Consider the following 26,344-nt stretch of genomic DNA (forward strand, 5'->3'; position numbering starts at 1 on the left):
GGTGTTTTCCCTGGAGCACCAGAGGCTGAGGGTTAATCTTATAGGAGGTTTATAAAATTATGAGGGGCATGTATAGGATAAATAGACAAAGTCTTTTCCCTGGGGTGGGGGAGTCCAGAACTAGAGGGCATAGATTTAGGGTGAGAGGGGAAAGATATAAGAGAGACCTAAGGGGTAACTTTTTCACACAGAGGGTGGTACGTGTGTTGAATGATCTGCCAGAGGAAATGGTACAATTGCAACATTTGAAAGGCATTTGGATGGGTATTTGAATAGAAAGGGTTTGGAGGGATATGGGCCGGGTGCTGGCAGGTGGGACTAGATTGGGTTGGGATACCTGGTTGACATGGACGGGTTGGACTGAAGGGTCTGTTTCCGTGCTGTACATCTCTACGACTGGCGTACTGATTGAATCCGTTGGATCAGGTTGAGGAGGCAGTGGTCCGAAGGCATGCTTTACCTATAAATGGAGAAACTCTAGAAACGATGTTAGCTGTTGAAAGTATCTCTGCATTTCTTCTCTCATTCCTTCCTTGCCAAGGTGGTTATCAGTATGAAGACAGTCACACATTTAACTACACTAAGTTGTGTCTGCCTACTTCAACATTCTCAGTCGTCTTGATGTCTGTTATTCTGCTCAATATTTATGACATTATTAAGTTTCATACAATCCATAAACTTCTATACTGTACTGCCTAAACAATTCAGTCAATTATCAACAACAATGGTGCTAAAACCAAACCCTCGGGGGTCCTCCATTCAGGTTATTCAAAAATTACTTTCCTTTAACAAATTAATTTTTAGCTAATGTGAAAGCTGTCAGAAAAAGTATTTCAGAAATCTGGAACAGCAAGAAAACAAAACGTTTCCTGCACTTTAGCAATTCAAGAGGCAGTTTCAGTTCAGATTTAGATCTCAAATATTCATGGAAAACAAATGCAGAGTATTTTAAAATATGTTCTCCAAATGAAGCTTCCCAAATAAAACAGTCAGAATTACAGTGGCAACTTTGGGAGAGATCAACATTCTTTGAATTTGCAATATGAAGGGGCCAATGAAGTCTTACCAATAATTAACAGAACTGAAACAGCTCAGCCTCAAGTTCTAATATCCTCTAAAATCTTAAACATCAAAATTAAAATGCACTTTTCTTTTTGTGAACGCTCTGCATTAAAAACACAAAGATTTTTTAATACAATACTCTCATCTGGCTAAAGCAGGACCACTGACCCAACAGCTTTTTTTAAACAGGCATTGTAGAATTTCAAACAAATCAGGGGCTCAAGGCACTCGATCAATTTGCTTTCAGGTGACAAGTTTGATAATTTTAAGAAGGACATAACGTTGTACAATTTCAATGTAAAAGCAAAATCTGCCCCATTACATAGCCCAAAAAACACACTGAATTGAGATTCTGATTCTAATAAGGCAAAACAGTTACTTAAGGGGATTTTTTGAACCAGTATTTTAACAAACCAAAACATTTAAACATTGAACACTCACAGCATGGCACAATTTACATTGAAACTGCCTTTTTTGACCCAAGTATTAGTACAACCCTAATTTCAGCATTTCTTGTTCTTATTTATATTTTTCCATCCTCTCACTGAAATTACTTATAAAAAGAAAAAGCCCTTGCAGCAGGCCACATGGCAATCCAAGCCACTCTCTCCATCCCTGAACAAAGACTCGCAGAGCCTCAAATTTCTCCACTCGGGGACTTTAACTCCTTTCTCACTTGACTCCTCATGGAGGCTCAAACCCCAATGAAATAGAGAGAGCTTAAGCCTCGTTTAAACACAGAGCACGAACCGCAGCACAGTGCAGATAACTTGAACCTCAAATCAAACCCACCCCAGGGGACTCGAACCCCAGTACCATGCGGAGGACTCGAACCTCCATCACACCTACCCCCAGGGGACTCTAACCTCAAATCACACACCCCTCCCCCCAATGCAGCACAGAAGACTCGAACCTCTGCCTGCTAGCATGCTTGTGAAACTGTGTCTCTCGACTGAACTAATTACCATTCGAGGAATCCATAGAATAGAGCGCGATCAAGCGAGGGGACCATTTCTGGCACATAAGAATATCGAAAGGGACCAAAATTTAAAATCTTACCTTGTGGGCCCATCCATCTCAAGACACCAATGTTCCAGGCAGCTGCTAACACTGTCTGATCGTAACTATCCGTTTGGATCCTGCCGACTACGTCAATATTGTTGTCCCATTTACCCCCCACCTCAGTCAAAGCAAAACACTTAGAGACACAGTATAGATTTACCTCCTTCATCTTTATTCCAGGCCCTGGATGGAGAGAGAACGATTGCCCATGTGCACAGACACATGAGTTCGCAGTCTTCCTTGGAACAGCAGTTTCTTAGTGAATTACAGTAATTTTACAGGTAAGAGCATCCAGGTAAGGCAACATACTTATTGATTGGGTGACCATTACAATCAGTGAGCATTGATAGTAAAGATTAAGCCAGCTGCTGTTACATAATGAGTGTTCTTAACCTTAAGCGGCTTCACATAATGAATACTTTGCACCTCATTAAGTGACCTTACACACTGAATGCTTCCAATATTGTTAAATGGTTCTACATAATGAATGCTTTTCCACCTTGTTAACACATTACCCTTGCCTCCAGCAGTCCATTGTTAACTGTCAGTTCTTAACTGATCTGAGTCATGCTCAGCTGAACCTCTTGTTTCACAAAACTCAGAACTTAACTCTTTCCCTGCCTGCTTATACTCTACATACATTCTCATTCCCAATACACTTTCTCACCATGGAGTTCAGACAAGTCATGTTCCAATTAGACTTTTGTACATTCGACCTGGATATATGCTCCATCTATCCTATTTACTCACACTTTGGATTACATTGCTCTCCAGAGAGAAAATTACTTGTTTTCCAGCAAGAAAGTTTGAGTAGACCCTGTTATGGGTTTTGATGCTTCCTTTAAAAGGAAAAGGAATTATTTTCCCCTTTGATAAAAATCCTTCATATCTCTTATCTACCCTTATGTACTTCTTCTGTACTCAGTTTTTTTAACCTTCATCTGATACTCATATTTCTGCATTTCCTTTTCACACCAGTTCCATTATGCACCCCCACCCAGAGTTTCCCTCTCAAGTTCCAGAATGAACATGTCCCATCTTGCTACAATGGAAACATCTCAGCTTCCAATTTTCATCTCTACCCTTCGTACTTCCCTTCTAAAATGAGGCGGTGGCCTTGGGACATTCCCAGCTATACATTCCTTACCTTAGCTATTCACATTTATTTCACTCCCCATTTTCTACTTCTTTGAAATTTATGAGAAGGGTGATAAAAAAGGTTCCAGTTGTAGGAATTCAGTTAATAATTGTCAGTCATTATTGAGGACCAAAGGGTTGTAGCTGCTAGACAGGCAGTGATAAAGGGTGCGTATTATGCAAATAGTAAATTTTAGAGAGATTATTCTCTTAAGAGCTTCATTTGCAAAGTTTGGGTGAAGATTTGTAGCTCGGGTGCTCGTTGTTGTGGTTCTGTTCGTCGAGCTGGAAATTTTTGTTGCAAACGTTTCATCCCCTGTCTAGGTGACATCCTCAGTGCTTGGGAGCCTCCTGTGAAGCGCTTCTGTGGTGTTTCCTCCGGCATTTATAGTGGCCTGCCGAAGCGGCAGGGACAGGCCACCATAAATGCCTGAGGAAACACCACAGAAGAGCTTCACAGGAGGCTCCCAAGCACTGAGGATGTCACCTAGACAGGGGACAAAACGTTTGCAACAAAAATTTCCAGCTCGGCGAACAGAACCACAACAGCTTCATTTGCAATTTCAGCTACTAGTGGTCACATCTGCCTGTCAAAATTACTTTGCTTAACTATTTCAAAGTCAATATACCTTTGCCCAGCCTACTCCCTTAAATTCTAGAACCTTTGCCTGTATGCCTCAGGCACTAAATCTAATGCAGCCAATACTGTTTTCTTTGTAATGCTGTAATCCTAGGCAACCTCCTCCGTTAGTGAAGCATACACTTCCTGTACTGTTCCTTGTCAACTTACTCTGCATGAGCAATGTCCAGTCCTCTTTTTCATCCAATTAATTTGTCTCTCAATTTTATCAAATGACTCAGAATGCTTCCACATCCTTTTGCTCAAATTTTGGTACCACCCGTGCTTACTTAAACACCTCCTTCTTGGACTTAAATTTACAACTTGAATTTTCACTCCAGGGCCTGAATCAGTATCCGATGCCTTCTGTTTCAATTTGCATCTTTTGAAACCTCCTCCCTCTTGCAGTTCAAATTCTAGTTTGCTCATTTCCATTCCTTTCAATTCTCTTTTCTATTCCTGCTAGCTGTCATTTCTTCACTGCCTCCTCATACTCAAGCTGCCTTACCTACGACGGAATATCATCCAGCTCTGATGTTTCACGACAGGATACCTAGCTTCTTTCACATCTCCTCTAACCTCAAGTGCCATGCATGTCCTCAATTGTCCTTGCCTTTTTAGCTATGTTATGCAATTCCACCTCCAGTTTACCCACCAATTCAATCAACTTGGTCTTTGAAAGTCCTCTTAACAGTGACGGGAACAACTGTGCCAACTGCAGGAAAGCCTTTGCTCTTACCAGTGTCATGTCTTACATGCAGTACAGAACATGGCATTCTTTTTCACCTGTGTTACTTAACAAAACCACACCCAAATCTTTGTTACTTCTGTCTCAAATAAATCTCAGATAAGCCCCCAAACTTTGTTACACACCACCTCAGTACTATCCTAGTCCTTGTATCATCACAGAAGTTGAAGATTGCTGAGAGCATGAAGAATTCTTGAATTGACCTGTCTTTTAGATCCAGGTTGACAGAAAGCACAAACCAGATTACTGTACTTAACAAAAATTATCAAATGTAATAAACAGACTCAAGCCACAGGTAGACAATTATGAACTGTCAGCATTTTACTCACTTGGTTAAAACTTTAACCCACCTTATAAACTCCCCTTTTCACACATATAGACAGACACAAAAGGAAAATAGCATAGGTGCCATGGGCACAGAGAGATTGGGAAAGCCATGCAATGATATCTGTTCCAGAATGTGCTGAGATGATTCTTATGCTTATCAGAATGCTGCTTTATGATCTTCCTTCTCAACACGCTTTCACTTATTTGCAGGAGACATAGGGTGTCTGGTTCACACTTCTAAAAATCTTTAAAATTAATAAAAGTCACAGCTAATAGCAACTGTAGACTTAAAGTGTTTTTATACTGTAGAAAACAGAGACAGATAATGTCCTTGATGGCTTCTCCTATCCTGATCATAGCCCCAAACTTTTCAGCTACCTGGGAACCGATCACATAATTATCAGCAGGGAGAAGACCTTCATAATCAATAACTGGTCACTAGTCCACAGACCAATCAGCTACTCATTGCCAGCTGAATTTCTATTTGTACATAGCCCTTGGCTCCAGATCATCTGCAAATTACCTGAACCATTAGCTGTGTAAACAATACTTAGAGTCAGGTTACCTGATTTTATAAATTGCGGTAATTCTTCAGCAATCTTTGGTTTTGAAAACAGTTCTTTTCCCATATCATAATCAGAAATACAGAAAGGAGACTTTTTTTTTTACACTAAAGAAGTTCTGCCTGATCATGCTCAGTTTATAAACTGCAGCTCAATCAAAGTTGCACATACAAAGAGAGTAGAGACAGCCAGAGCATTGGAGCTGAAAGAATCAATATTTTTCTCCTCCTCAATGTTGGGAAAAAAAGATGAAAGGAAAATAAAAGAAAGCATTCTAACAAGAAAAGGCCTAGGTCTACAACATCAACAATCAAAGTGAAGACTAACTATCACTTGACAAATAGCATTGTGTTATCAGTGCTGAAGTCAAGAGGAACACGATTTAATTCATCATTGAAATCTGCACTTTGATCTTCAGAATTTTGCTTCCCCTATTTTCACCCATAATATTGGTGTCAAACCAATCATTTTCAGTCCTAATCATGAATCACGAGTACACATTTAGGGGTTTAAAGAGGGTATATTTTATGGCGGGTAGTAGTAAATTTGAAATCCTACATTTTCTCTGTAACTTGTTGCGTTACAATAGCTGGAAATATTTGCTGTAAATGACAAAACCTTATGCCTTGGATAGCAGTCAGTCAGGCAAATTAGACCACCAAGCTGAGCAACTGGGGCTTTATACATTGTGAGACTTGTGAAACATTGGGCATGACTATATGCGTACTCATCCCAGTTATGACATTAAGTAATACTGGGTTCCGATCCATCAACATGACAGAACATATGTACAGGAATAGCCCACAACATCCTCTGAATTCTTCGTGCAGAATTTCAAATGCTCTACTGCAGAAAAACATCAGTGATTCATTTCTCAGCAAATGAGAATGTATAGTATCAGGATGAGGCTATTTAGTCCATCAAGTGTAATCCACTAGTATAAAGATCATCGTTGACCTGCAAACTGACTTCACACACCGGCTTTTGCCCTATTTTCCTGGATAACAAAAACTATAGAGTTCAGATTTAAAACATACAATTGACCTAGCATCAATTGCCATTTGTCGAAGAGAATTTCATTATTCTATCATTCAAAGTAGAACTGTTCCCTGAATAAGGATTCTATGAAGGGCATAAGACAACCATTGTTGACCAAGGGGTTGCTACCAAATTGAAAGAGAAAACAAACAATGTGATAAAGTAAATTGATAAACCCGAACATTGCAAAAATTTCAAAAATCAACTAAACATCACAGAAAAGGTAGAAATATACAATGAAGTCAAACCAGCAAAATATATTGCAAGAGCTTCTTTATATATGAGAGAGAGGCCAAAATGAAGATGGACCCCGAGATTACAAGGTCAGGAAAATAATATTGGGGAACCAAGAAATGGCAAAGAAGAATAACTATTACTAATTAGTTTTCAGATAGGGGACAGTAACAGCATTCCAAAAGTAAAAAATCATCAAGGGGCCCTAAGGACAGGGCAGTGGCGAGAGAATAAACAATACCTAATATTAGAAAAAAAAAGCTCATGAAATGAATGGGGTTAAGATTAGATTACTTACAGTGTGGAAACAGGCCCTTCGGCCCAACAAGTCCACACCGCCCCGCCGAAGCGCAACCCACCCATTCCCCTACATTTACCCCTTACCTAACACTACGGGCAATTTAGCATGGCCAATTCACCTGACCTGCACATCTTTGGACTGTGGGAGGAAACCGGAGCACCCAGAGGAAACCCACGCAGACACGGGGAGAATGTGCAAACTCCACACAGTCAGTCGCCTGAGTCGGGAATTGAACCCGGGTCTCTGGCGCTGTGAGGCAGCAGTGCTAACCACTGTGCCACCGTGCCGCCCTAAGGGTCGATTAGTCTCCTGGATGGGATGAGTTGTAGACCAGGCTTACAAAAGCAGCAGCTACACAGACAGTGAGGCATTGGTAGTAAGCTTTCAAGACTCCTTTGATTCTGGAATATTCCCAGATAATCAGAAAACTGTCAAATAGTGGGAGGGAGACAGAAAATAGCACATAACTATAGGCCAGTTAACTTAACAACTGTCATAGAGTCATAGAGTTATACAGTTTGAAAACAGACCCATCCAACCCATCCATGCCAACCAGACATCCTAAATTAATCTAGTCCCCTTTGCCAGCATTTGGCCCATATCCCTCTAAACCCTTCTATTCACATAACCATCCATATGCCTTTTAAATTTATTTTACCTTCTTCCACCACTTCCTCAAGCAACTCATTCCATATACCCACCACCCTCTGCGTAAAAAGTTGGCATTAGGTCCTTCTTAAATCTTTCCCCTCTCACCTTAAACCTATGTCCTCTACTTTTGGACTCCCAAGCCAAGGAAAAGTGCTTGTCTATTTACCCTATCCATGCCCTTCATGATTTTAAAAACCGCTATAAGATCACCCCTCAGATCAAATAGTCCCAAGCCTATTCAGCCTCTCCAATCCTGACATCCTTGTAAACCTTTTCTGAACTCTTTCAAGTTTCACAACATCCTATAACAGGGAGACCAGAATTGAATGCAGTATTCCAAAAATGGCCTAACCTACATCCTGTACAGCCATAACATGACCTCCCAACTCCTACACTCAATGCAGTGACAATAAAAGCAAGCTGACCAAACGCCTTCTTCACTATTCTATCTACCTGTAACTCAACTTTCAAGGAACTGTGAATTTGTACTCCAAGGTCTTTGAAACATCGACTCTCCTGCTCCTCGGGTGCTGCCTGACCTGTTGTGCTTTTCCAGCACCACACTCTTCGACTCTGATTCTCCAGCATCTGCTGTCCTCACTTTTTCCCCAGTCTATAAGTCCTGCTCTGATTTGCCTTTCCAAAATGCAGCAGCTCACATTTATCTAAATTAAAGTTCCATCTGCTACTCCTTTGCCCATTGCCCAACTGATCAAGGTTCCTTTATACTGAGGTAACCTTCTTCATTGTCCACTAACCCTCTAATTTTGGTGTCATCTGCAAACTTACTAATCATACCTCCTATGTTCACATCCAAATCATTTATATAAATGATGAAAAGCAGTGGACCCAGCAACAATCCTTGTAGCAAACCGCTGGTCACAGTTCTCTAATCTGAAAAGCAACCCTCCACCACTACCCTCTGTCTTCTACATTCATGCCATATTCCATGTGATCCAACCTTGCTAACCAGTCTATCGTGAGGAAGCTTGTCAAATGCCTTACAGAAGTCCCTACATATCACATCAACCCTCTGTTAATTCTTCAAAAAACTTAATCAAATTAATGAGACATGATTTCCCATGCACAAAGCCATGCTGACTATCCCTAATCAGTCCTTGCCTTTCCAAATACATGTAAATTCTGTTCCTCAGGATTCCCTCCAACAGCTTGCCCACCACCGACATCAGGCTGACAGGTCTTTAGTTCCCTGGCCTTTCCTCACCACCTTTTTTAAATAATGGCACTTCCATTTTCTGGCACCTCATCTGTGGCTATTGATGACTGTTTTGGGCGGCACGGTGGCCCAGTGGTTAGCACTGCTGCCTCACAGCGCCTGTAGACCCGGGTTCAATTCCCGACTCAGGCGACTGACTGTGTGGAGTTTGCACATTCTCCCCGTGTCTGCGTGGGTTTCCTCCGGGTGCTCCGGTTTCCTCCCACAGTCCAAAGATGTGCGGGTCAGGTGAATTGGCCATGCTAAATTGCCCGTAGTGATAGGTTAAAGGGGTAAAGGTAGGGGTATGGGTGGGTTGCGCTTCGGCGGGTCGGTGTGGACTTGTTGGGCCGAAGGGCCTGTTTCCACACTGTAAGTAATCTAATCTAATCTAATCTAATTAGATTACTTACAGTGTGGAAACGGGCCCTTCGGCCCAACAAGTCCACACCAATTCACCGAAGCGCAACCCACCCAGACCCATTCCCCAACATTTACCCCTTCACCTAACACTAAGGGCAATTTAGCATGGTCAATTCACCTAACCTGCACATTTTTGTACCGTGGGAGGAAACCGGAGCACCCGGAGGAAACCCACGCAGACACGAGGAGAATGTGCAAACTCCACACAGGCAGACAATCGCCCGAGGCAGGAATTGAACCCCGGTCTCTGGCACTGTGAGGCAGCAGTGCTAACCACTGTGCAGCCCAAGGGGCCAGCAATCACTTCCCTAGCATTCCACAGAGTCCTAGGGTACACCTGGTCAGGTCCCAGGGATTTATCCACGTTTATGCATTTTAAGATATCTAGCACCTCCTCCTCTGTAATATGGACATTTATCAAAATGTCGTTATTTATTTCCCCACATTCTCTATCTTCCATATCCTTCTCCACAGTAAACACAGATGCAAAATACTCATTTAGTATCTCCCCCATCTCCTGCGGTTCCATACATAGGATGCCTTACTGATCTTTAAGGGGTCCTATTCTCTCCCTAATTGCTCTTTTGTCCTTTATGTGTTTGTAGAATCCCTTTCTGTGGAAGTTTTTTATTTAAACTTTGTCCTTTCACCTTATTTATAAGTTTTGAACTTCCCCCATCTTAAGGTAAAGACCCTTGGCTATTCATCTTTTCTATGCCCTTTGTGATTTTATAAACTCTATAAAGTCACCCCTCAACCACCTACATACCAGTCTATGTTTACAACACAAACCCTCCATTCCCAGAAACATTCTTGTCAATCTTTTCTGAACCTTTTCCAATTTAATAATATCCTTCCTATAGCAGGGCGACCAGAACTGCATACAGTACTCTAGAAGAGGCCTCACCAACATCCAGTACAACGTCAACATGCTGCCTCATTTCTATACTCAAAGATCTGAGCAATGAAGGCAAGCATGCTAAATGCCTTCTTAGTCCTAACACTGATCCCTGCAGTACTCCACTAGTCACAGCCTGCCATTCTAAAAAAGACGTTTTACATTCCTACTCTGTTCCCCGTCTGCCAATCGTTTGCTATCCCTCTCAATACACTAACCCCAATCCCATGTGCTTTAATTTTATAAACACACACACTCACGTGGGATTTTTTTGAAAGCCTTTTCAAAGTCAAAATAAACCACATCCACTGGCTCCCCATCATCAACTCTACTAGATACATCCTAAGTGTGACATCAAGTAGCATTTATTTGTACAATTTATCGATGGAGGAGGAGGCCATTAGACATCTCAAGCTTGCTACACCATTTAATAAGATAATAGCCGATCTGCTTGTAACCTCAAATTCCTCTTAATGTTTCACCTCCTTGATTAACAGGAATCTAACTCTGCTTTAAAAATATTCAAGGCCTCTCAAGGAGAGTTCAAAAACTTTCAATCTTCAGAAAATGTATCATTTTATCTTTGTTTTAATTGAGCGATTTTTGAACAGTGACACTAACTCCAAGCTCTCTCATAAGAGGTACTATCCTTTCCACATCTAACCTGTCAAGATTTTATGTTTCAGTCAAGTCACCTCTTACTCTTCTGAACTCCAGCAGAAATAAGCCTAGTCTATCTGATTTTTCATCATTAGTCGACCATTTCAGGTACTAGTTTCGTAACCCTTTCCAAACCTTTTGGGTGGCACAGTGGCTCAGTGGTATGCACTGCTGCCTTACAGCACCAGCGTCCCAGGTTTGATTTCAGCCTCGGGCAACAATCTGTGTGGAGTTTGCACATTCTCCCTGTGTCTGCGTGGGTTTCCTCTGGATGCTCCAGTTTCCTCCCACAGTCCAAAAAATGTGCAGGTCAGGTGAATTGGCCATGCTAAACTGCCCATACTGTTAGGTGCATTAGTCAGAGGGACATGGTCTGGGTGGGTTACTCTTCAGAGGGTTGGTGTGGACTTGTTGAGCCGCAGGGCCTGTTTCCACACTGTAGGGAATCTAAAAAAAAAACTAATTCTGCACAATCACATCCTTCCTTAAAAAAAAGGGCCAATATTACAGATGGGGTCTCTCAGGTCCCTTGTATAGCTGAAACAGTCCCATATTTTTGCATTCAATTTCCTCACAATAAATTTTATTGGTTTTCCTGCATACTAACCTTTTACAATTCATGTACGAGGACAATTATATCCCTGTGCATTCTCCCACCGTTTAATAATGTACTTTTTTAAACTTCCTGACAAACAAACAATTTCACATTTTTCACATTATACTTCATTTGCCACATCTTATCTCATTTGCTTAATATCTTTTAACAAAATCCAAATCAATAGGTATTGGAAGGGACAAGTCCCTACGCCCCAGGTGGCAATTATTTCAGCCCCAACATAACACTTTCGGAGTTTAATCAGAGTAGTCTCAAAGGCTTTAACACCTTCAGTTCCTTCAATAACTTTATTTCCAAGGTCAGAAGAGGGAACATTCATTCATATTTGTACTCTTTCAACACCACTTGCAACTCCTCAAAACCTGCAACAGTCCATGCCTAATCCAGCAAGTCCTGAACAATGGCAAGGAACATACACATCATACAAGTGCCAAGCAAAGACCACCTTCAACAAGAGTGTATCTAACCGAGGCAATATTACATTAAAAGGCATCGCCATCACGGAATCCCCACCAACATCTTATGAGTTACGCATGGCCAGAAACGTAATTGGGCTAGTATTACAAATATTTTTAGAGTACAAGAGTAGGTCAGAGATTTGGAACACTTCAATAAATAACCAATTGCCTAACTCTCAAAACTGGGCACTATTAAGGAGTGTGATGGAAAACTTTCTACTTGCCTGGATGAGTGCAGCAAGATTCAAGAAACTTTAAAACATCCCGGACATAACAGCCACTTGAACATATCTCAGAATTGTTACAATGCAAAAGGAAGCAATTCTGACCATCACATTTTCACTAGCTATCAGCATTTTAAGTTAATGCCAATTCCCTGCCTTTTCCCTACTTGCCACCTTAAACATTTACCACTTTCACCACTGATGCAAAGTGACAGTAGTGTACACTAGGGCACAGGTTTTTTTGAGGATTCTTCTTGAGATGTTTTCAAGAGGAAGGTTTTGATTTTCATGAGCTCCGTATTAATTCTTACCTCATCCTATCAGATGGTGCAGTCATGAAACAACAATAATCCCTGTATGTGTTGATATACAGTATCTGGACTCATGTAGGAGTAGAATTAGAAGAATTCGGTATTAGGCAACAACTTTCAAAAGCTGATTGGGGGCAGATGTTCTCAGGTAAAGGGACAGCTGGAAAATGGAAGCCTTCAGAAATGAGATAACGAGAGTCCACAGACAGTATATTCCTGAAAGGGTGAAAGGAAAGGCTGGTAGGTGTAGGGAATGCTGGATGATTAAAGAAATTGAGGGTTTAGTTAAGAAAAAGAAGGAAACATATAATGTCAGATATAGACAGGATAGATTGAGTGAATCCTTATAAGAGTATAAAGGCAGTGGGAGTATATTTAAGGGGGAAATATAGAGGACAAAAAGGGGACATGAGATAGCTTTGGCAAATAGGATTAAGGAGAATCCAAAGGGATTTTACAAATACATTAACAATAAAAGGGTAACAAGGGAGAGAATAGGGCCCCTCAAAGATCAGCAAGACGGCCTTTGTGTGGAGCCACATGGGATGCAGGAAGATACTAAACAAGTATTTTGCATCAGTGCTTACTGTGGAAAAGGACATGGAAGATATAGAATGTAGGGAAGCAGATGGTGACATCTTGAAAAATGTCCATATTACAGAAGTAGTAGTGCTGGATGTCTTGAAATGCATAAAAGTGGATAAATCCCCAGGATCTGATCAGGTGTACCCTAGACCTCTGTGGGAAACTAGGGAAGTGATCTTTTCTGAACCCTTTCAAGTTTCATGACACAATCAATCAAGCTTGACAGATCATGTATCTCCTCCACAGGCTTGCAGCATTCCCCTCTTTGAAGACTATCCCTTTTGAAGCCTTCTGCAATACCACCCTCAACCCTCCAATAGACTTTTCTTCACTGAAACCACTGCATTGCTCCTCCATTTCCTTGCAATCACATTCCTCACCCCCTCCCTTTAGCAACATTTTCCCACTGGCACACACCAGCTCACCACATCCCACATCCTCATGACAACCTAACAGACTCAATTCCTGATAATGTCTCCCAGTCCTAGATTCCCTGATAAAAATGCATCCCAGCAAAAGGCTCACTATGAACCTATTACAGTAAGCATGAGAGAGAACCGAACACATGATAGGAAGAGCCCCTCCTCACCAATATTGCCCATTCTACTTATACCAGCAACTTTTCTCTGACTGACTGCCCCCATGTTAGAATTTTCCCAGGCTTTTTGGGAATATTGAAAATAAATTGACCTACTGGCCCCTTGTATTTTGAGTGCCTGTGTTTGTCCTCCACAACATAGATGCAATAATTTGCAAGGATTCTTCAAACAGCATCTTCTAAACCCAACTAGCAAGCTCCTCTCCAAGTTACATGCTATCCTGACTGGTAACTATACTGCTGTCAAAATCCTTGAACTTTCTCTCTCACAGCGGTGTTGCTATAACTTCACCAGTGGTTCATGACAGCAGCTCAGTGTGCTCAAAGGTTGGATGACAAAAGTGATGAAAAACAAAGCTTAATAAATACTTGTGCAAAAAACTGATTTTGTTAAAACTAAACCAATTATTCTCACCCACGTGCTTTCTACAGGTCACAAAAAGAATATACTACAGCAAGGAATGGCCTAGTGATATCATTGGACTGTTAACCAGAAACCCAATGGGGAACCTGGGTTCAAATCCTATCATGGCAAATGGTGGAATTTGAGTTCAATAAAAAACATTTGGAATTAAAAGTCTAATAATGACCATGAATCTGCCCATGAATCCATTGCTGATTGTTGGAAAAACCCATCTGGTTCACTAATGTGCTTTAGGGAAGGAAACTGAAATCCTTACCTGGTCTGACCCGAATGTGATTCCAGACCCACAGAAACATGGTTGACTCCTAACTGCCCTCTAGGCAATTAGTCATGGGCAATAAATGCTGCCTTGCCAGCAATGCCATCATCCCGTAAATTTAAAAAAAAGTGATTACTCAAAGCACTGGGAAGCACGTTAATTTTGAAGCACAAAAACGCCCAAGACAAAAATACAAGAAAAATAAAGCACTGTCTGCTCACAGGCTCCCTTTCAGAATGTTTGACTCTCTCGCACAAAGTACATGAGCTTACACATTCAATGTAAAACGAACTATCCAAAATATTCAGTTTCATGGGTTTCTAAGGGGCACAGAATCCAATATCATTTCTGTGATAGCGTCAGAGATATTGTTAATAGACGAAAAGAGTTTCAACAGGATAGGATACGAATGATTTTTATCCTGTACCTTATTACCTTGAGATATTTTTAAAATCTTGATAGCCATTTGAGTCGGTCAAAACTACAATCCCTTTGACAGTCTCAATCTTCCTAAAATGATGGAACAGAACACCTGGCGACACTTAATGCATAGCAGTAAAAACATTAGAATGACTGTTAATGGGTGCAGGTCACTGAAGAGATTCAAAGATGAAAAGATAATGGATTTCATATGTATGGAACTTAGTTTTCTTGTACAGAGTATTGAGAAATCTTTAGCTCTAAAATTGTGGTTGTTTTTCCTAAACACATGACAGCACAAACTTAGAAGAAGTAAATATGGAAATAAATCTTTCAGATCATTTTTAGATTACTTTACAGTGTGGAAACAGGCCCTTCGGCCCAACAAGTCCACACCGACCCGCCGAAGCGCAAACCACCCATACCCCTACATTTACCCCTTACCAAACACTACGGACAATTTAGCATGGCCAATTCACCTGACCTGTACATCTTTGGACTGTGGGAGGAAACCCACGCAGACACGGGGAGAATGTGCAAACTCCACACAGTCAGTCGCCTGGAATTGAACCCGGGTCTCTGGCGCTGTGAGGCAGAATATGGAATATCAGTAATACTTGGAGTGAAGCACAGTCTGTAACTCAAAAACAAACTCACTTCAAGAACAAAAACATGACACTTGACAGGATAGCACATCCTTCCACAAGAACACAAAACAGTGTGAAATTAATTACAGTTAATGTATGAATGAATGGAAAAATGCTCATTAGGTAACCAGCAAACTTCCAGAACAAAGCCAAAACCTGGGTGAGGAATACATCATCCCTGTAAACCTCACATATTGAGTACTTCAAAATAGAATACTGTTTCTTAAAGTAATGACATGCACTTTGTCAATTGAGTCAAATGAGAATTCAACATATTCAGAAATTAAATACCATGATCGAAAATAGACACGTTGCCAAAGATTTTTGTCTTGCAATGAAAAAGGACAAATGGAAGAATGCCAAATTTCAAACCATCAATTTTGAACAACTCATACAAAAGGAGAAAAAGGGAGCTCATTAATGCTCAAGGGTAAAGTAGCTCAAAAAGTTTAGCTTCAACTATGTAAGAGATATTTTCCTCTAACAGGATGTTGCCACCAGTTCAACCTTCCAACTATTCGAACGGACAATATATTGAAAGTGTAATGTCATGTACGTATTGTAGCAATTAGTTGAGCGAATAAAGTGGCAATTTAGTTGTTCATAATAGATATAAACAATACTCACCAAATGACAGTTGCAAAACTCAAGACAAAACACCTACTGTTAGATGCAATTGGGAAACACTTGTTGAACAATCCTGCCACTAATTTAAGATAATCAGTTGATCTTATTAATTGCATATTCATAATGTACTCAATCTCTGCAAAAAAAAAACTTATGAATGACCTAGGAGTCTATTGTTCCCCATTGCTTTCTTCATGGGAAAAACTCAGAAAATTAGTCATTTGACAACCGATCAGCAACCCTTTCTCCTGTAATGAGATGCGAATTCAAAACATAAATAACGATGGATCTTTTGTTAGTTTGACTGTACCTTATTTATAAGTTACCTCATTGCCTCAATGACTTGTGGCCAAAATAAAATTGGTTCTAGTCACTGAATTTGTTTGGTTACCTTCCTATTCATTTTATCTCTCTTAAAATCTGCAAATAAAACATATTTTTGAACAGAGGAATTTCTTATTTTAGACTTGAAACATTTGGCTCTAATTTTTTAAGTACACCTTCTTGCCCGAGAATTGCCAATTAGTGAAAACAGTTTCTCTATATCCATACAATTTGTTTGTTTTAATAATTTGAAAACTTTGATGAAGTCATCGCTTACATCTAAATTTCAAGTAATACACCCCTACTTTTTCTCCAATAATTTAACCCTAGCAATTCAGGTATCATTCTGGTCAACACTTCCTTAACAGTTTTGTCATACAGTGGTAGTGCCCCTGCCTCTGTGCCAGAATGTCCAAGATCAAGTCCCATCTATAGTGGAGGAGTGTCATAACATGTCCAAACAAATTGATTAAAAATAATTTTTTACACACGGTCTACTCTTCCTACAGTATGGCATCTAGACCAGCTCACCATCCCTCAGATGTGGTCTTGACTGGGTTCTGTATAATTAAAAAACACAACACCAAGTTATTTGGAAGTACTAACTTTCAGAGCACTGCTCCTTCATCAGGTACCTAGTGGGGCAGGATCACAAGACGCAGAATTTATAGCAAAAGTTCAGTGTCATGCAATTGAAACAATATATTGAACAAACCTAGAATGCTGTTACCGTATATACTTGTGTAAAAGTTGAATTGTTTAGACTATTTTTAAAGGTTCAGTTTGTAGGGCCGACTATTACACAGGCACTAGTTTTGAGGGGCTGTAAATCGTGCTGCAGTTTGAAATACCATATTATTAGCAGATACTATGTTTGATTGCTCAACTAATCCCAGGTAAAAAAGAAAAACACAATGAATTATGGTAAAGGTAATTACCAGATAAAAGCAAAAGAAACAAGAATGAATTACTGTTAGTAAATTTTATTTATATATACCAGTACAAAAATTTAACATGTCAAAGATTCATTAAAATCATGCAAAATCACACTGTTCAACATCGTCATGGCCTGGTATAGTGGCACTCAAAACGAAACATTTATTAAATTCTGAATGTTTAAGCATCTTGAACCTCCCCACCAAATTCTTCCGTTTCCCTCCCATTTAATCTCATATGTTATGAACCTCAGCAACATTAGCAAATTTGTCAAAGAATTAAAGATATATGTAGCTAATATCATATTTTTATTCAGATATAATGGCACAATTAAAATTATTAATTTTTTAATGATATTAACTTTTGGATGAGCAAAGAGTAGAGTTACCAGAATGAATGAATGCAATTTTGTTTAACTGGGTTAATGGGAACATGCAGTTTCCTTTGTAACAGGTTTATAATGCAATATAGCAAGGTCAACTTTTACATGAAATATATGGCCAAAATTAAGGGGTTGACTTTTATACGAGATCAACTTTTACACACGTATATACGGTAAGTCTTTCATTAATCCGAATCCCAATCTTGAGTCAGTGAGAAACTGTAATGACCTCCTCAGGAGACAGACATAGGATGCAACTGATATGGTACCCTTCGTTGTCCAGTACTTCCCGGAAGCAGAGAAACTACACCATGTTCTCCGCAGCCTGCAACACATTACCGATGATGGTGAGCACCTTCCCAAGACCTTCCCTAAGCCTCCACGTTTCGCCTTTTAAAAAAGAAACCCACCAAATCTTAGACTATTACCCGCAGCAAACTGCCCAGCCATCAGAACAACATCGACCACAACACCGTACAAACTTGTCATGGCAACCGCTGCAAGGCATGTCAGAGTGTCAATACGGACGCCATCACTACAGATGGGAACAGCACCCACCATATACAAGTCAGGTACTCATGTGACTCGGCCAACTTTGTACATCTCATACGCTGTAGGCAAGAATGCCCCGAGGCATGATAGATTGGTGAGACCAAGCAGATGCTACAACAACGAATGAATGGATACTGCACAACAATCGCCAGACAGGGATGTTCCCTCCCAGTGGAGGAACACTTCAGCGGTCAGGACATTTGGCCTCGGATTTTCGGGTGATCATCCTCCAAGGCGGACTTCAGGATATGCAACAGCGCAGATTTGGCGAGCAGAGGCTGATGGCCAAATTTGGTACTCATGAGGATGGCCTCAACCGGGACCTTGGGTTCATGTCACACTACAGGTGACCCCACTGCAGCACACACACACGCGTCCATGGGGTGAATTAGCCTTATGATCCAGCCCCACTAGTTACCTGATGAAGGAGCAGTGCTCCGAAAGCTAGTACTTCCAAATAAACCTGTTGGATATAACGTGGTATTGTGAGATTTTTAATTTTGTCCACCCCAGTCCAACACCAGCACCTCCACATCATGGGGTTTTATATAGATGAAGCATAATTTCTAGCCCATTGTAATTCTAGTCCTATAGTTAGAAAAACCACATATCATTAGTTTTATTCATTATTGTGATGACTTAATAGCATATATACTTGGGCTTCCAGTTCCTTTTGGACCTCTACTGTTTTTAACCTTTTCACAATTTCAAAATGACTCTCTTCGCCAATTTTAGATCTAAATAGATTAAATCATATTTGTCTGCAGCTTTTCCCCTTAATTTATCAATACCTCTTGTAATAATTTGGTACTATGTACATTGCTTGTAATGCCACCTACCTTTACATCATTGACAAATTTAGATGTGTGGCTTTTTATTGATCTTTGGGAAACACTGCATCATAATAATAAAGTATCTGCCCTATTATCCCTATTCTCTGCCTCTGGGCACTAAGCCAAATTTCTAACCAGATTAATAATTTGCTTTCAATTTCATGAGTTTCAACTTTAATGTTTCAGTTCCTTATGGAGGGCATTAACAAATGTAACCAGGAATCCAAATGAATATCATTAATAGGCATTCCCTTATCCGCTATCAACCAAATGTTCTATCATTCCTTGGTTTTCCCCTTTCACTTTGTAATGGAATGCCATACACAAACTTCCAATCTAAGGAAAGGGATCAGAGATAACAGAACTTTGGAAACTTACTGTCATCTGCATATTTTAAAATTACAGGACAGAAATCACCTCAGTCGGGGTATTTATCAATGATTACAACTACTTTTATTCTTTTGTTTACATTAATTTGTGTCTATCCCTTATTCAATGTCAGAATTCCTGGATTGAAGACCACAGGCTGACCACTTCCTTAAGGGAAATGCTAAATCAAAATTATAATTCAATTAATACTTTATTTACTTTTGTTCAATGACAGGGCCCACCTTGTGGTTACCACTCTACTTCTCACAGTCTTGTTGTTCAACCTTGATATCCCTTACAAATTGTCCAACTCGTCACCAAACTTCCTTTTCCAAACAGGTTGCCTCAACATTCCATCCACAAGATATAATCCTACTGCAGCTGTAACCACTGTGACTCCTCTCTCAGTTAACCTTAACTATCCATAACACTAGTCCAATGACCCTGGCTCCTTTCCACAGACACTCTCATACCCCACTTCGTTATTGGCCCACTTACCAAACATCCCAGACATTTGCATCAAACCTGAACATACCCACATTTCCAGGCCCTTCCCATTGACCTGAACCACCCTTGGTTAACAGCACCGCCCCAATCGCCGAAGCCCCGCCCCAAGTTACCCTGGCTCCTCCCTTAGTTGCCCCAGCACCACCCAAGTTATCATAGGCCCGCCCTCGTTAGCATGGCCCCCACGAGTTACCCAGGCTCGTCCCCTGGTTACATTAGTCCCGCCCATAGTTACCAGGGCCCTCACTGGTCTCCATGGCTCTCACTAGTCAACATGGTTTTGGTTCCCTTAACCTTCACCTCTAGTTACACTGGCTCCGCCTCTAGTTACATTAGCTCCACCTCTAGTTACCCTGGCTCCTCCCCTGGTTACTCTAGCACCAATCTCTCAGTTACCGCCGCTCTGCCCGCTCCTGGATCTGGGTTTAAATGGAGCTGAAGCCGGGGGTACGTTTAAAGGTCTTACCCCGAGCGCCGCTTCCCTCCGCGGGCAGGCACTGCTCCGATCACCCTCACCTGCCCGGGTCCAGGTGTCACAGGGTTACTCGGTGCTGTCAGAGCCACCGGTTCGGGAACCTCAGAGCTCATCTCGGCGGCCATGGCCAAAGCGAGCACAATAAGCAGCGTGCACTGCGCAGCCGCGGAGCTGCCGTCAGGACCCGGATCGGAGTGGGCGGCGCTGCGGGTGGGGGGTGGGGCAAGTGGATTGTTCTCGGGGGCAGGGGCGGCATAGATTGTTCCCTGAGTGGGAGGGGGAAATTCTGGATTGTTCCTGGGATGGGGAAATCTGGAATGTTCCATGGGGAGGAGGGTGGTTTCAGGAGTGTCCCCCAGGGGAAGGGGATCTGGATTGTTCTGGGGGGTAGGACAGGGGTATCTGAATTGTCCCCATAGGGGCAGGGGTATCTAGGTTGTCCCCATAGGGGGAGGGGTATCTGAATTGTCCCCATAGCAGGAGGGGTAGCTGAATTATCCCCATGGAGGGGGGTGTGGTGAAGGAGGGGGAGATCTGGATTGTCCTCCTGGGAGAGGTGGACTGGGATTGCCCCCCAGGGGACGATGGATCAAGATTGTCCCCCCCGGGAGAAGCGGAATCTGGATTGTTTTCCCGGGAGAGGGGGATTCTGGATTGTTTCCCCAGGGAAGGAGGGTGATTTCTGAGGGGAGCAGATTTTCAGGAGTGACCCCGGTGGGGGAGGAGAATCTGGATTGTCCCCCAGGGAGAGGGGAATATGGATTATTTTCCCAGGGGAGGGGTATCTGGATTGTCCTGTCAGGGATGGAGATTGGGATTGTCTCCCAGGGGAAGATGGATCAGCATTGTCCCCTCTGGGGGAGGGGGAATCTGGTTCCAGTCGTTCCAGATTGTCCCCAGCAGAGGGTGAATGTTAGTAATCTGGGGTAGTATTCTGTATGATAACAAATTCTCTTTCAACATTTTTTGCTTCTTATTGATAAAAATATCATCCTTGGGAAAGAAATGATTGTTGGACTGATCAATAATACATCAGAATAAGTGATTCCAAAAGGATTTAGAAATAAGTTAGCTAGGTGCATGTATCCAGAAGAGCAGGTCACTACCACCGTACCAAAACAACACTGTCATTGGGTGGATTAGATTAGATTCCCTATAGTGTGGAAACAGGCCCTTTGGCCCAACAAGTCCACACTGACCCCCTGAAGAGTAACCCACCCAGACCCATTTCCCTCTGACTAATGCACCTAACACTGTGGGCAATCCAGAATAGCCAATTCACCTGGCCTGCACATCTTTGGACCATGGGAGGAAACCCACGTAGACACAGAGTGTGCAAACGTCACGCAGTCGCCCAAGGCTGGAATTGAACCTGGGTCCCTAGCACTATGAGGCAGCAGTGCTAACCACTGAGCCACCATGCTGCCCTATGGGTTAGCCATTAATTGCCCATAGTGTCCAGGGATGTGCTGACTATTGGAATTACCCATGAGAAATGCAGAGGTGCAGGGAAAAGGTAGTGCAGTGGATTTGGCAGGATCCTCAACATGGGGGGGGGGGGGGGTGCGGTGTGGACTTGCTTCCTGGTACACACGGTAGGGATCTTATGATCACACAGCACATGGAGAAATATTCAACATCAATAATGTCTCTGGGGAAAAGTCTAACTATTTTGGACACCTCACAGAGGTGTACTGCATGGAAACAGATCTTTTGGTTCAACTCGTCCATGTCGACCAGATATCTTAGACAAATCTAGTGCCATTTGGCACATTTCCATCTAAACTCTTCACATTCATATACCCATCCAAATGCCCTTTAAATGTTGTCATTGTATCAGCCTCCACCACTTCCTCTGGCAGCTCATTTCATACACATATCATCCTCTATGAAAAAGTTGCCCCTGAGGTTCCTTTTCAATCTTACCTCTCTACCTTAAACACATGCCATCCACTTTTGGACTCCTCCACCACTCTAGAGAAAACAGCCCCAGCCTATTCAGCTTCTTCCTGACAACTCCAACCCTGGTAACATCCTTGTAAATCTTTTCGGAACCCTTTCAAGCTTCACAACATCCTTCATATAGCAGAGAGACCAGAATTGCACACATTATTCCAAAAGTGGCCTAACTAATGTCACTTACAGCCACATAGTGACCTTCCAACTCCTACACTCAATGCACTAACCAATAAAGGCAAGCATACCAAACACCTTCACTGCCACTTGCCAGCCCACTGGCCAATCTGAACAAGATCCCATTGTACTCTGAGTTAACCTTCTTTGTTGTCAACTACACCTGCAATTTTGGTGTCATCTGCAAACTTACTACTTCACCTCCTATGTTCACAGCCAAATCATTTATACAAATGATGAAAAGCATTGTACCCAGCATACCACTGGTCACAGGCCTCCAGTCTGAAAAGCAAAACTCCATCACCATCCTCTGCCTTCTACCTTTGAATCAGTTCTGTATCCAAATGGCTCATATTCCCTGTATTCCACCTTCTAATCAGTCTACCATGAGGAACCTTGTTGAATGCCTTACTGAAGTCCATGCAAATCACATTCACCACTCTGCCTTCATCAGTGCTCTTTGTTACTTCTTCAAAAAAACTCAAATCATGTTAGTGAGACACGATTTCCCATCCACAAAGCCATGTTGACTGTCCCTAATCAGTCCTTGCCTTTCCAAAGACACATAAATCCTATCACTCAGGATTCCCTCCAACAAGTTACATACCATTGGACCCCATTTACCACAGTCTGAGAAAAAGAACAGGATATGATATCACCACAGGAAATGGCATCACCAACCCAAGGAAACCTAAACACATAAATAGAAAGCAGGTCACTAACACCAGTGCTTCACCAGATGCTCACTGATGATTTTACCTAGTATGGTGATGAAACATCTGTAAACAAACCTTCCAGCTCAGCGAGCAAGCTTACATCCACTTATCCATGACTGATGTTCGGCTCACTGGTCTATAGTTCCCTGGATTTTCCTCACCATCTTTGTTAAATAATGGCACCATGTTAGCCAACCTCCAGGCTTCCAGCACGTCACCTGCGGCTATCAGTGATACAAGTATCTCAGCAAGAGGGCCAGCAATCACTTCCCTAGCTTCCCGCAAAATTCTATGGTACACCTGGTCAGGTCCCAGGGATTTATCCACCTTTACGCTTTTTAAGACATTCAGCACCTCCTGCTCTGCAATATGGACATTTTTCAAAATGTTGCTATTTATTTCCCTACATTCTTAATTTTCCATATCATTCTCCACAGTAAATATTGTTGCAAAATATTCATGGTTCCACACATAGGTTGCCTTGGTGATCTTTAAGGGACCATTTTCTCTCCCTAGTTACCCTTTTGTCCTTAAATATATTTGTAGAATCCCTTTAGATTCTCCTTAACCCCAAAACTATCTTGTATCCCCTTTTTACCCTCCTGATTTCCCTCTTTCGTCCACTCCTACTGCCTTTATACTCTTCTAAGGATTCACTCAATCTCTGCTGTCCATACTTGACATATGCTTACTTTTTCTTGATAAAAACCTCAATTTCTCTAGTCATCCAGCATTGCCTATACCTACCAGCCTTGCCCTTCACCCAAACAGGGACATACTGCCTTTGGATCTGGTTATTTCATTTTTGAAGGCTTCCCAATTTTCAGCTGTCCATTTACCTGCGAACATCCGCTCACAGTCAACTTATGAAAGTTCTTGCCCAATATCATCAACACTGGCTTTCCTTCAATTTAGAACTTCAACTTTTAGATCCAGTCTATCATTTTCCATCACCATTTTAAAACTAATAGAATTATGGTCATTGGCCCCAAGCTTCAGTCACCTGCCTTATTTCCCAAGACTAGGTCAGGTTTTGCACCTTTCCTAATAGGTACATCCACTCGCTAAATCAGAAAATTTTCTCGTACGCACTTCACAAACTCCTCTTCATCCTAGCCCTTAACACTATGGCAGCTCCAGTCCATGTCTAGAAAGTTAAAATCCCCGACCAAAACCGCCCTATTATTGTTACAGATAACTGAGATCCTCTTACAAATTTGTTTCCCAATTTCCCACTGACTATTGCGGGGTCTATAGTACAATTCCAATAAGGTGATCCACTCAAATAACTTCCGTGGATGTATTCCCATGAATATCTTCCTTAAGTACAGCTTCTGGCAACCGCAAGATATAACAGGATGGCAACAAGTGTGTCTGTAAGTAAAAGTTCTCAGTTATGACAATGCTGAATTCAGTTCAGAAAAAAGTCAACCAGAATTAGAGCAGCTGAGTGACTTGTATGAAAAACAGCTTCCTGATGATGTGACATTACAACTAGGAAATGATACTCACTGCTCAGCTTGAATACCAAAAAGTGGAGCTCCAGTACCTTTATTTTTCAGTTTTACTGGTTGTGAAGTGCTTTTTGCCAGGAGTCAAAGCTTTGAGAAGCACTGATATTAGAAGTTTTCTAAAATATTTGTGGAGAGTAAATGGTGAACTACATTTATGGACAGAATATTAGATGATAAAAGTAAATTACTACGGATGCTGGAATCTGAAACCAAAAGAGAAAATGCTGGAAAATCTCAGCAGGTCTGGCAGCATCTGTACGGAAAGAAAAGAGCTTACGTTTCGAGTCTAAGGGTCAGTTAGACTCAAAACGTCAGCTCTTTTCTCTCCTTATAGATGCTGCCAGACCTGCTGAGATTTTCCAGAATATTAGATGAGTTTAGTCACCAAGAGATCAGTGAAGATCATAGTGAAATCCTAAAAGACATTTTTGAGAGGTTCAGTGCATACCTCCAGGAAAAAAATCAACTCAGCAGGTCCATTGAGACAAATTTCACAGCCTGAGTCAGGAACCAAGTGAGCCCATTGATAATTTCTCAACAAAACTAAACAATGTAGCCAGCAAGTGTAAATTCCTGGAAATGGATAAGTAGTTGGTAAAATAGCTCATTTTGTTGCTCTGTACAGCCGACCGTACAAACATGTCTCATTGGAAAAGACAATCAATACCACAAGCTACTAGTCCACATGAAGCCACAAATAGAACTGAGATGCTGACTCCCAAAAAGTTAGTTTTAAATTTAGCCGAGAGAAAGGTAGCAAGGTCAATGCAGTGAAACAGCAAAGGAATGCACACCATTCAGAGAGAAAGATGTGTAAGATCTGTGAACAACCATATTTGTTCATAGACATAAAGAAATGTCTTACAAACAGAACAAACCACAGATCTTCTAGAAAGCCCAATCACTTGAAAAGTATGGAAAGAACAAATAAAAAAGATGTTACCACGAGCAGAATAAGGAACCAAAATATCCATGTTTTTGGTAGATGGTGAGTTTGTAGACAAAATAAGCATTGGAAGAATGCAACTGCACAAAATGTGTGGATGTGATACATCCCAAAGAAAAGAAATTTAGACAGCCATTTGAATCAGAAAGAAAATGAAAACTAAATCTGAAGATTGATGTGAGAGCACAGATATGCAATAACATGATCCTGCTCAGTCGATAACAGAAGATCATTACTGAAATTTTGAAGGAAAATAGATACTAAAATAAGATGCTCTAAACCACAGAATGACATTCTGTATACAGAGGAAATGAGATACAACAATCAGGCACAACCCAAAACAGAGGGATACACAGACAGTGTGAACATTGCTGAAAGACATAATCTTGCTATCCTGTAGATGAACAATTGTAAAGAGTTGCAGCCATGAGAGTCAACAATAAAATGAAGGATATGTCATTGAGGGTTGAAGGTAGAACTCTTTATTCATTCACAAGGGTGTCACTGACTAGGTAGCATTTATTGCCCATCCCTATTTTGCCCAGATTG

At 41.4% G+C, this 26,344-nt stretch overlaps 1 protein-coding gene across 9 annotated transcripts in view; it reads right to left on the reverse strand.

Annotated features, from left to right (window-relative positions):
- arnt2 (aryl hydrocarbon receptor nuclear translocator 2) overlaps positions 1 to 20,621 on the reverse strand; it is a 476,833-nt gene extending 456,212 nt beyond the window's left edge. For 6 of the 9 annotated variants that reach the window (XM_087981308.1, XM_043677623.2, XM_087981306.1 and 3 more), the window contains exon 1: positions 20,478 to 20,621. In XM_087981308.1, the coding sequence (XP_087837434.1) occupies positions 20,478 to 20,611 (134 nt within the window). In that variant the 5' untranslated portion in view covers positions 20,612 to 20,621. The remainder of the gene's footprint in view (positions 1 to 20,477) is intronic. The other 3 variants (XM_087981309.1, XM_087981310.1, XM_043677624.2) reach the window with 3 other exon arrangements.
- Positions 20,622 to 26,344: the final 5,723 nt, after the last annotated feature.

Source organism: Chiloscyllium plagiosum, unplaced genomic scaffold, assembly GCF_037043375.1.
Source record: "Chiloscyllium plagiosum isolate Xiang-an unplaced genomic scaffold, Cpla_swu_hap1 HiC_scaffold_39, whole genome shotgun sequence".
NCBI lineage: Eukaryota > Metazoa > Chordata > Chondrichthyes > Orectolobiformes > Hemiscylliidae > Chiloscyllium > Chiloscyllium plagiosum.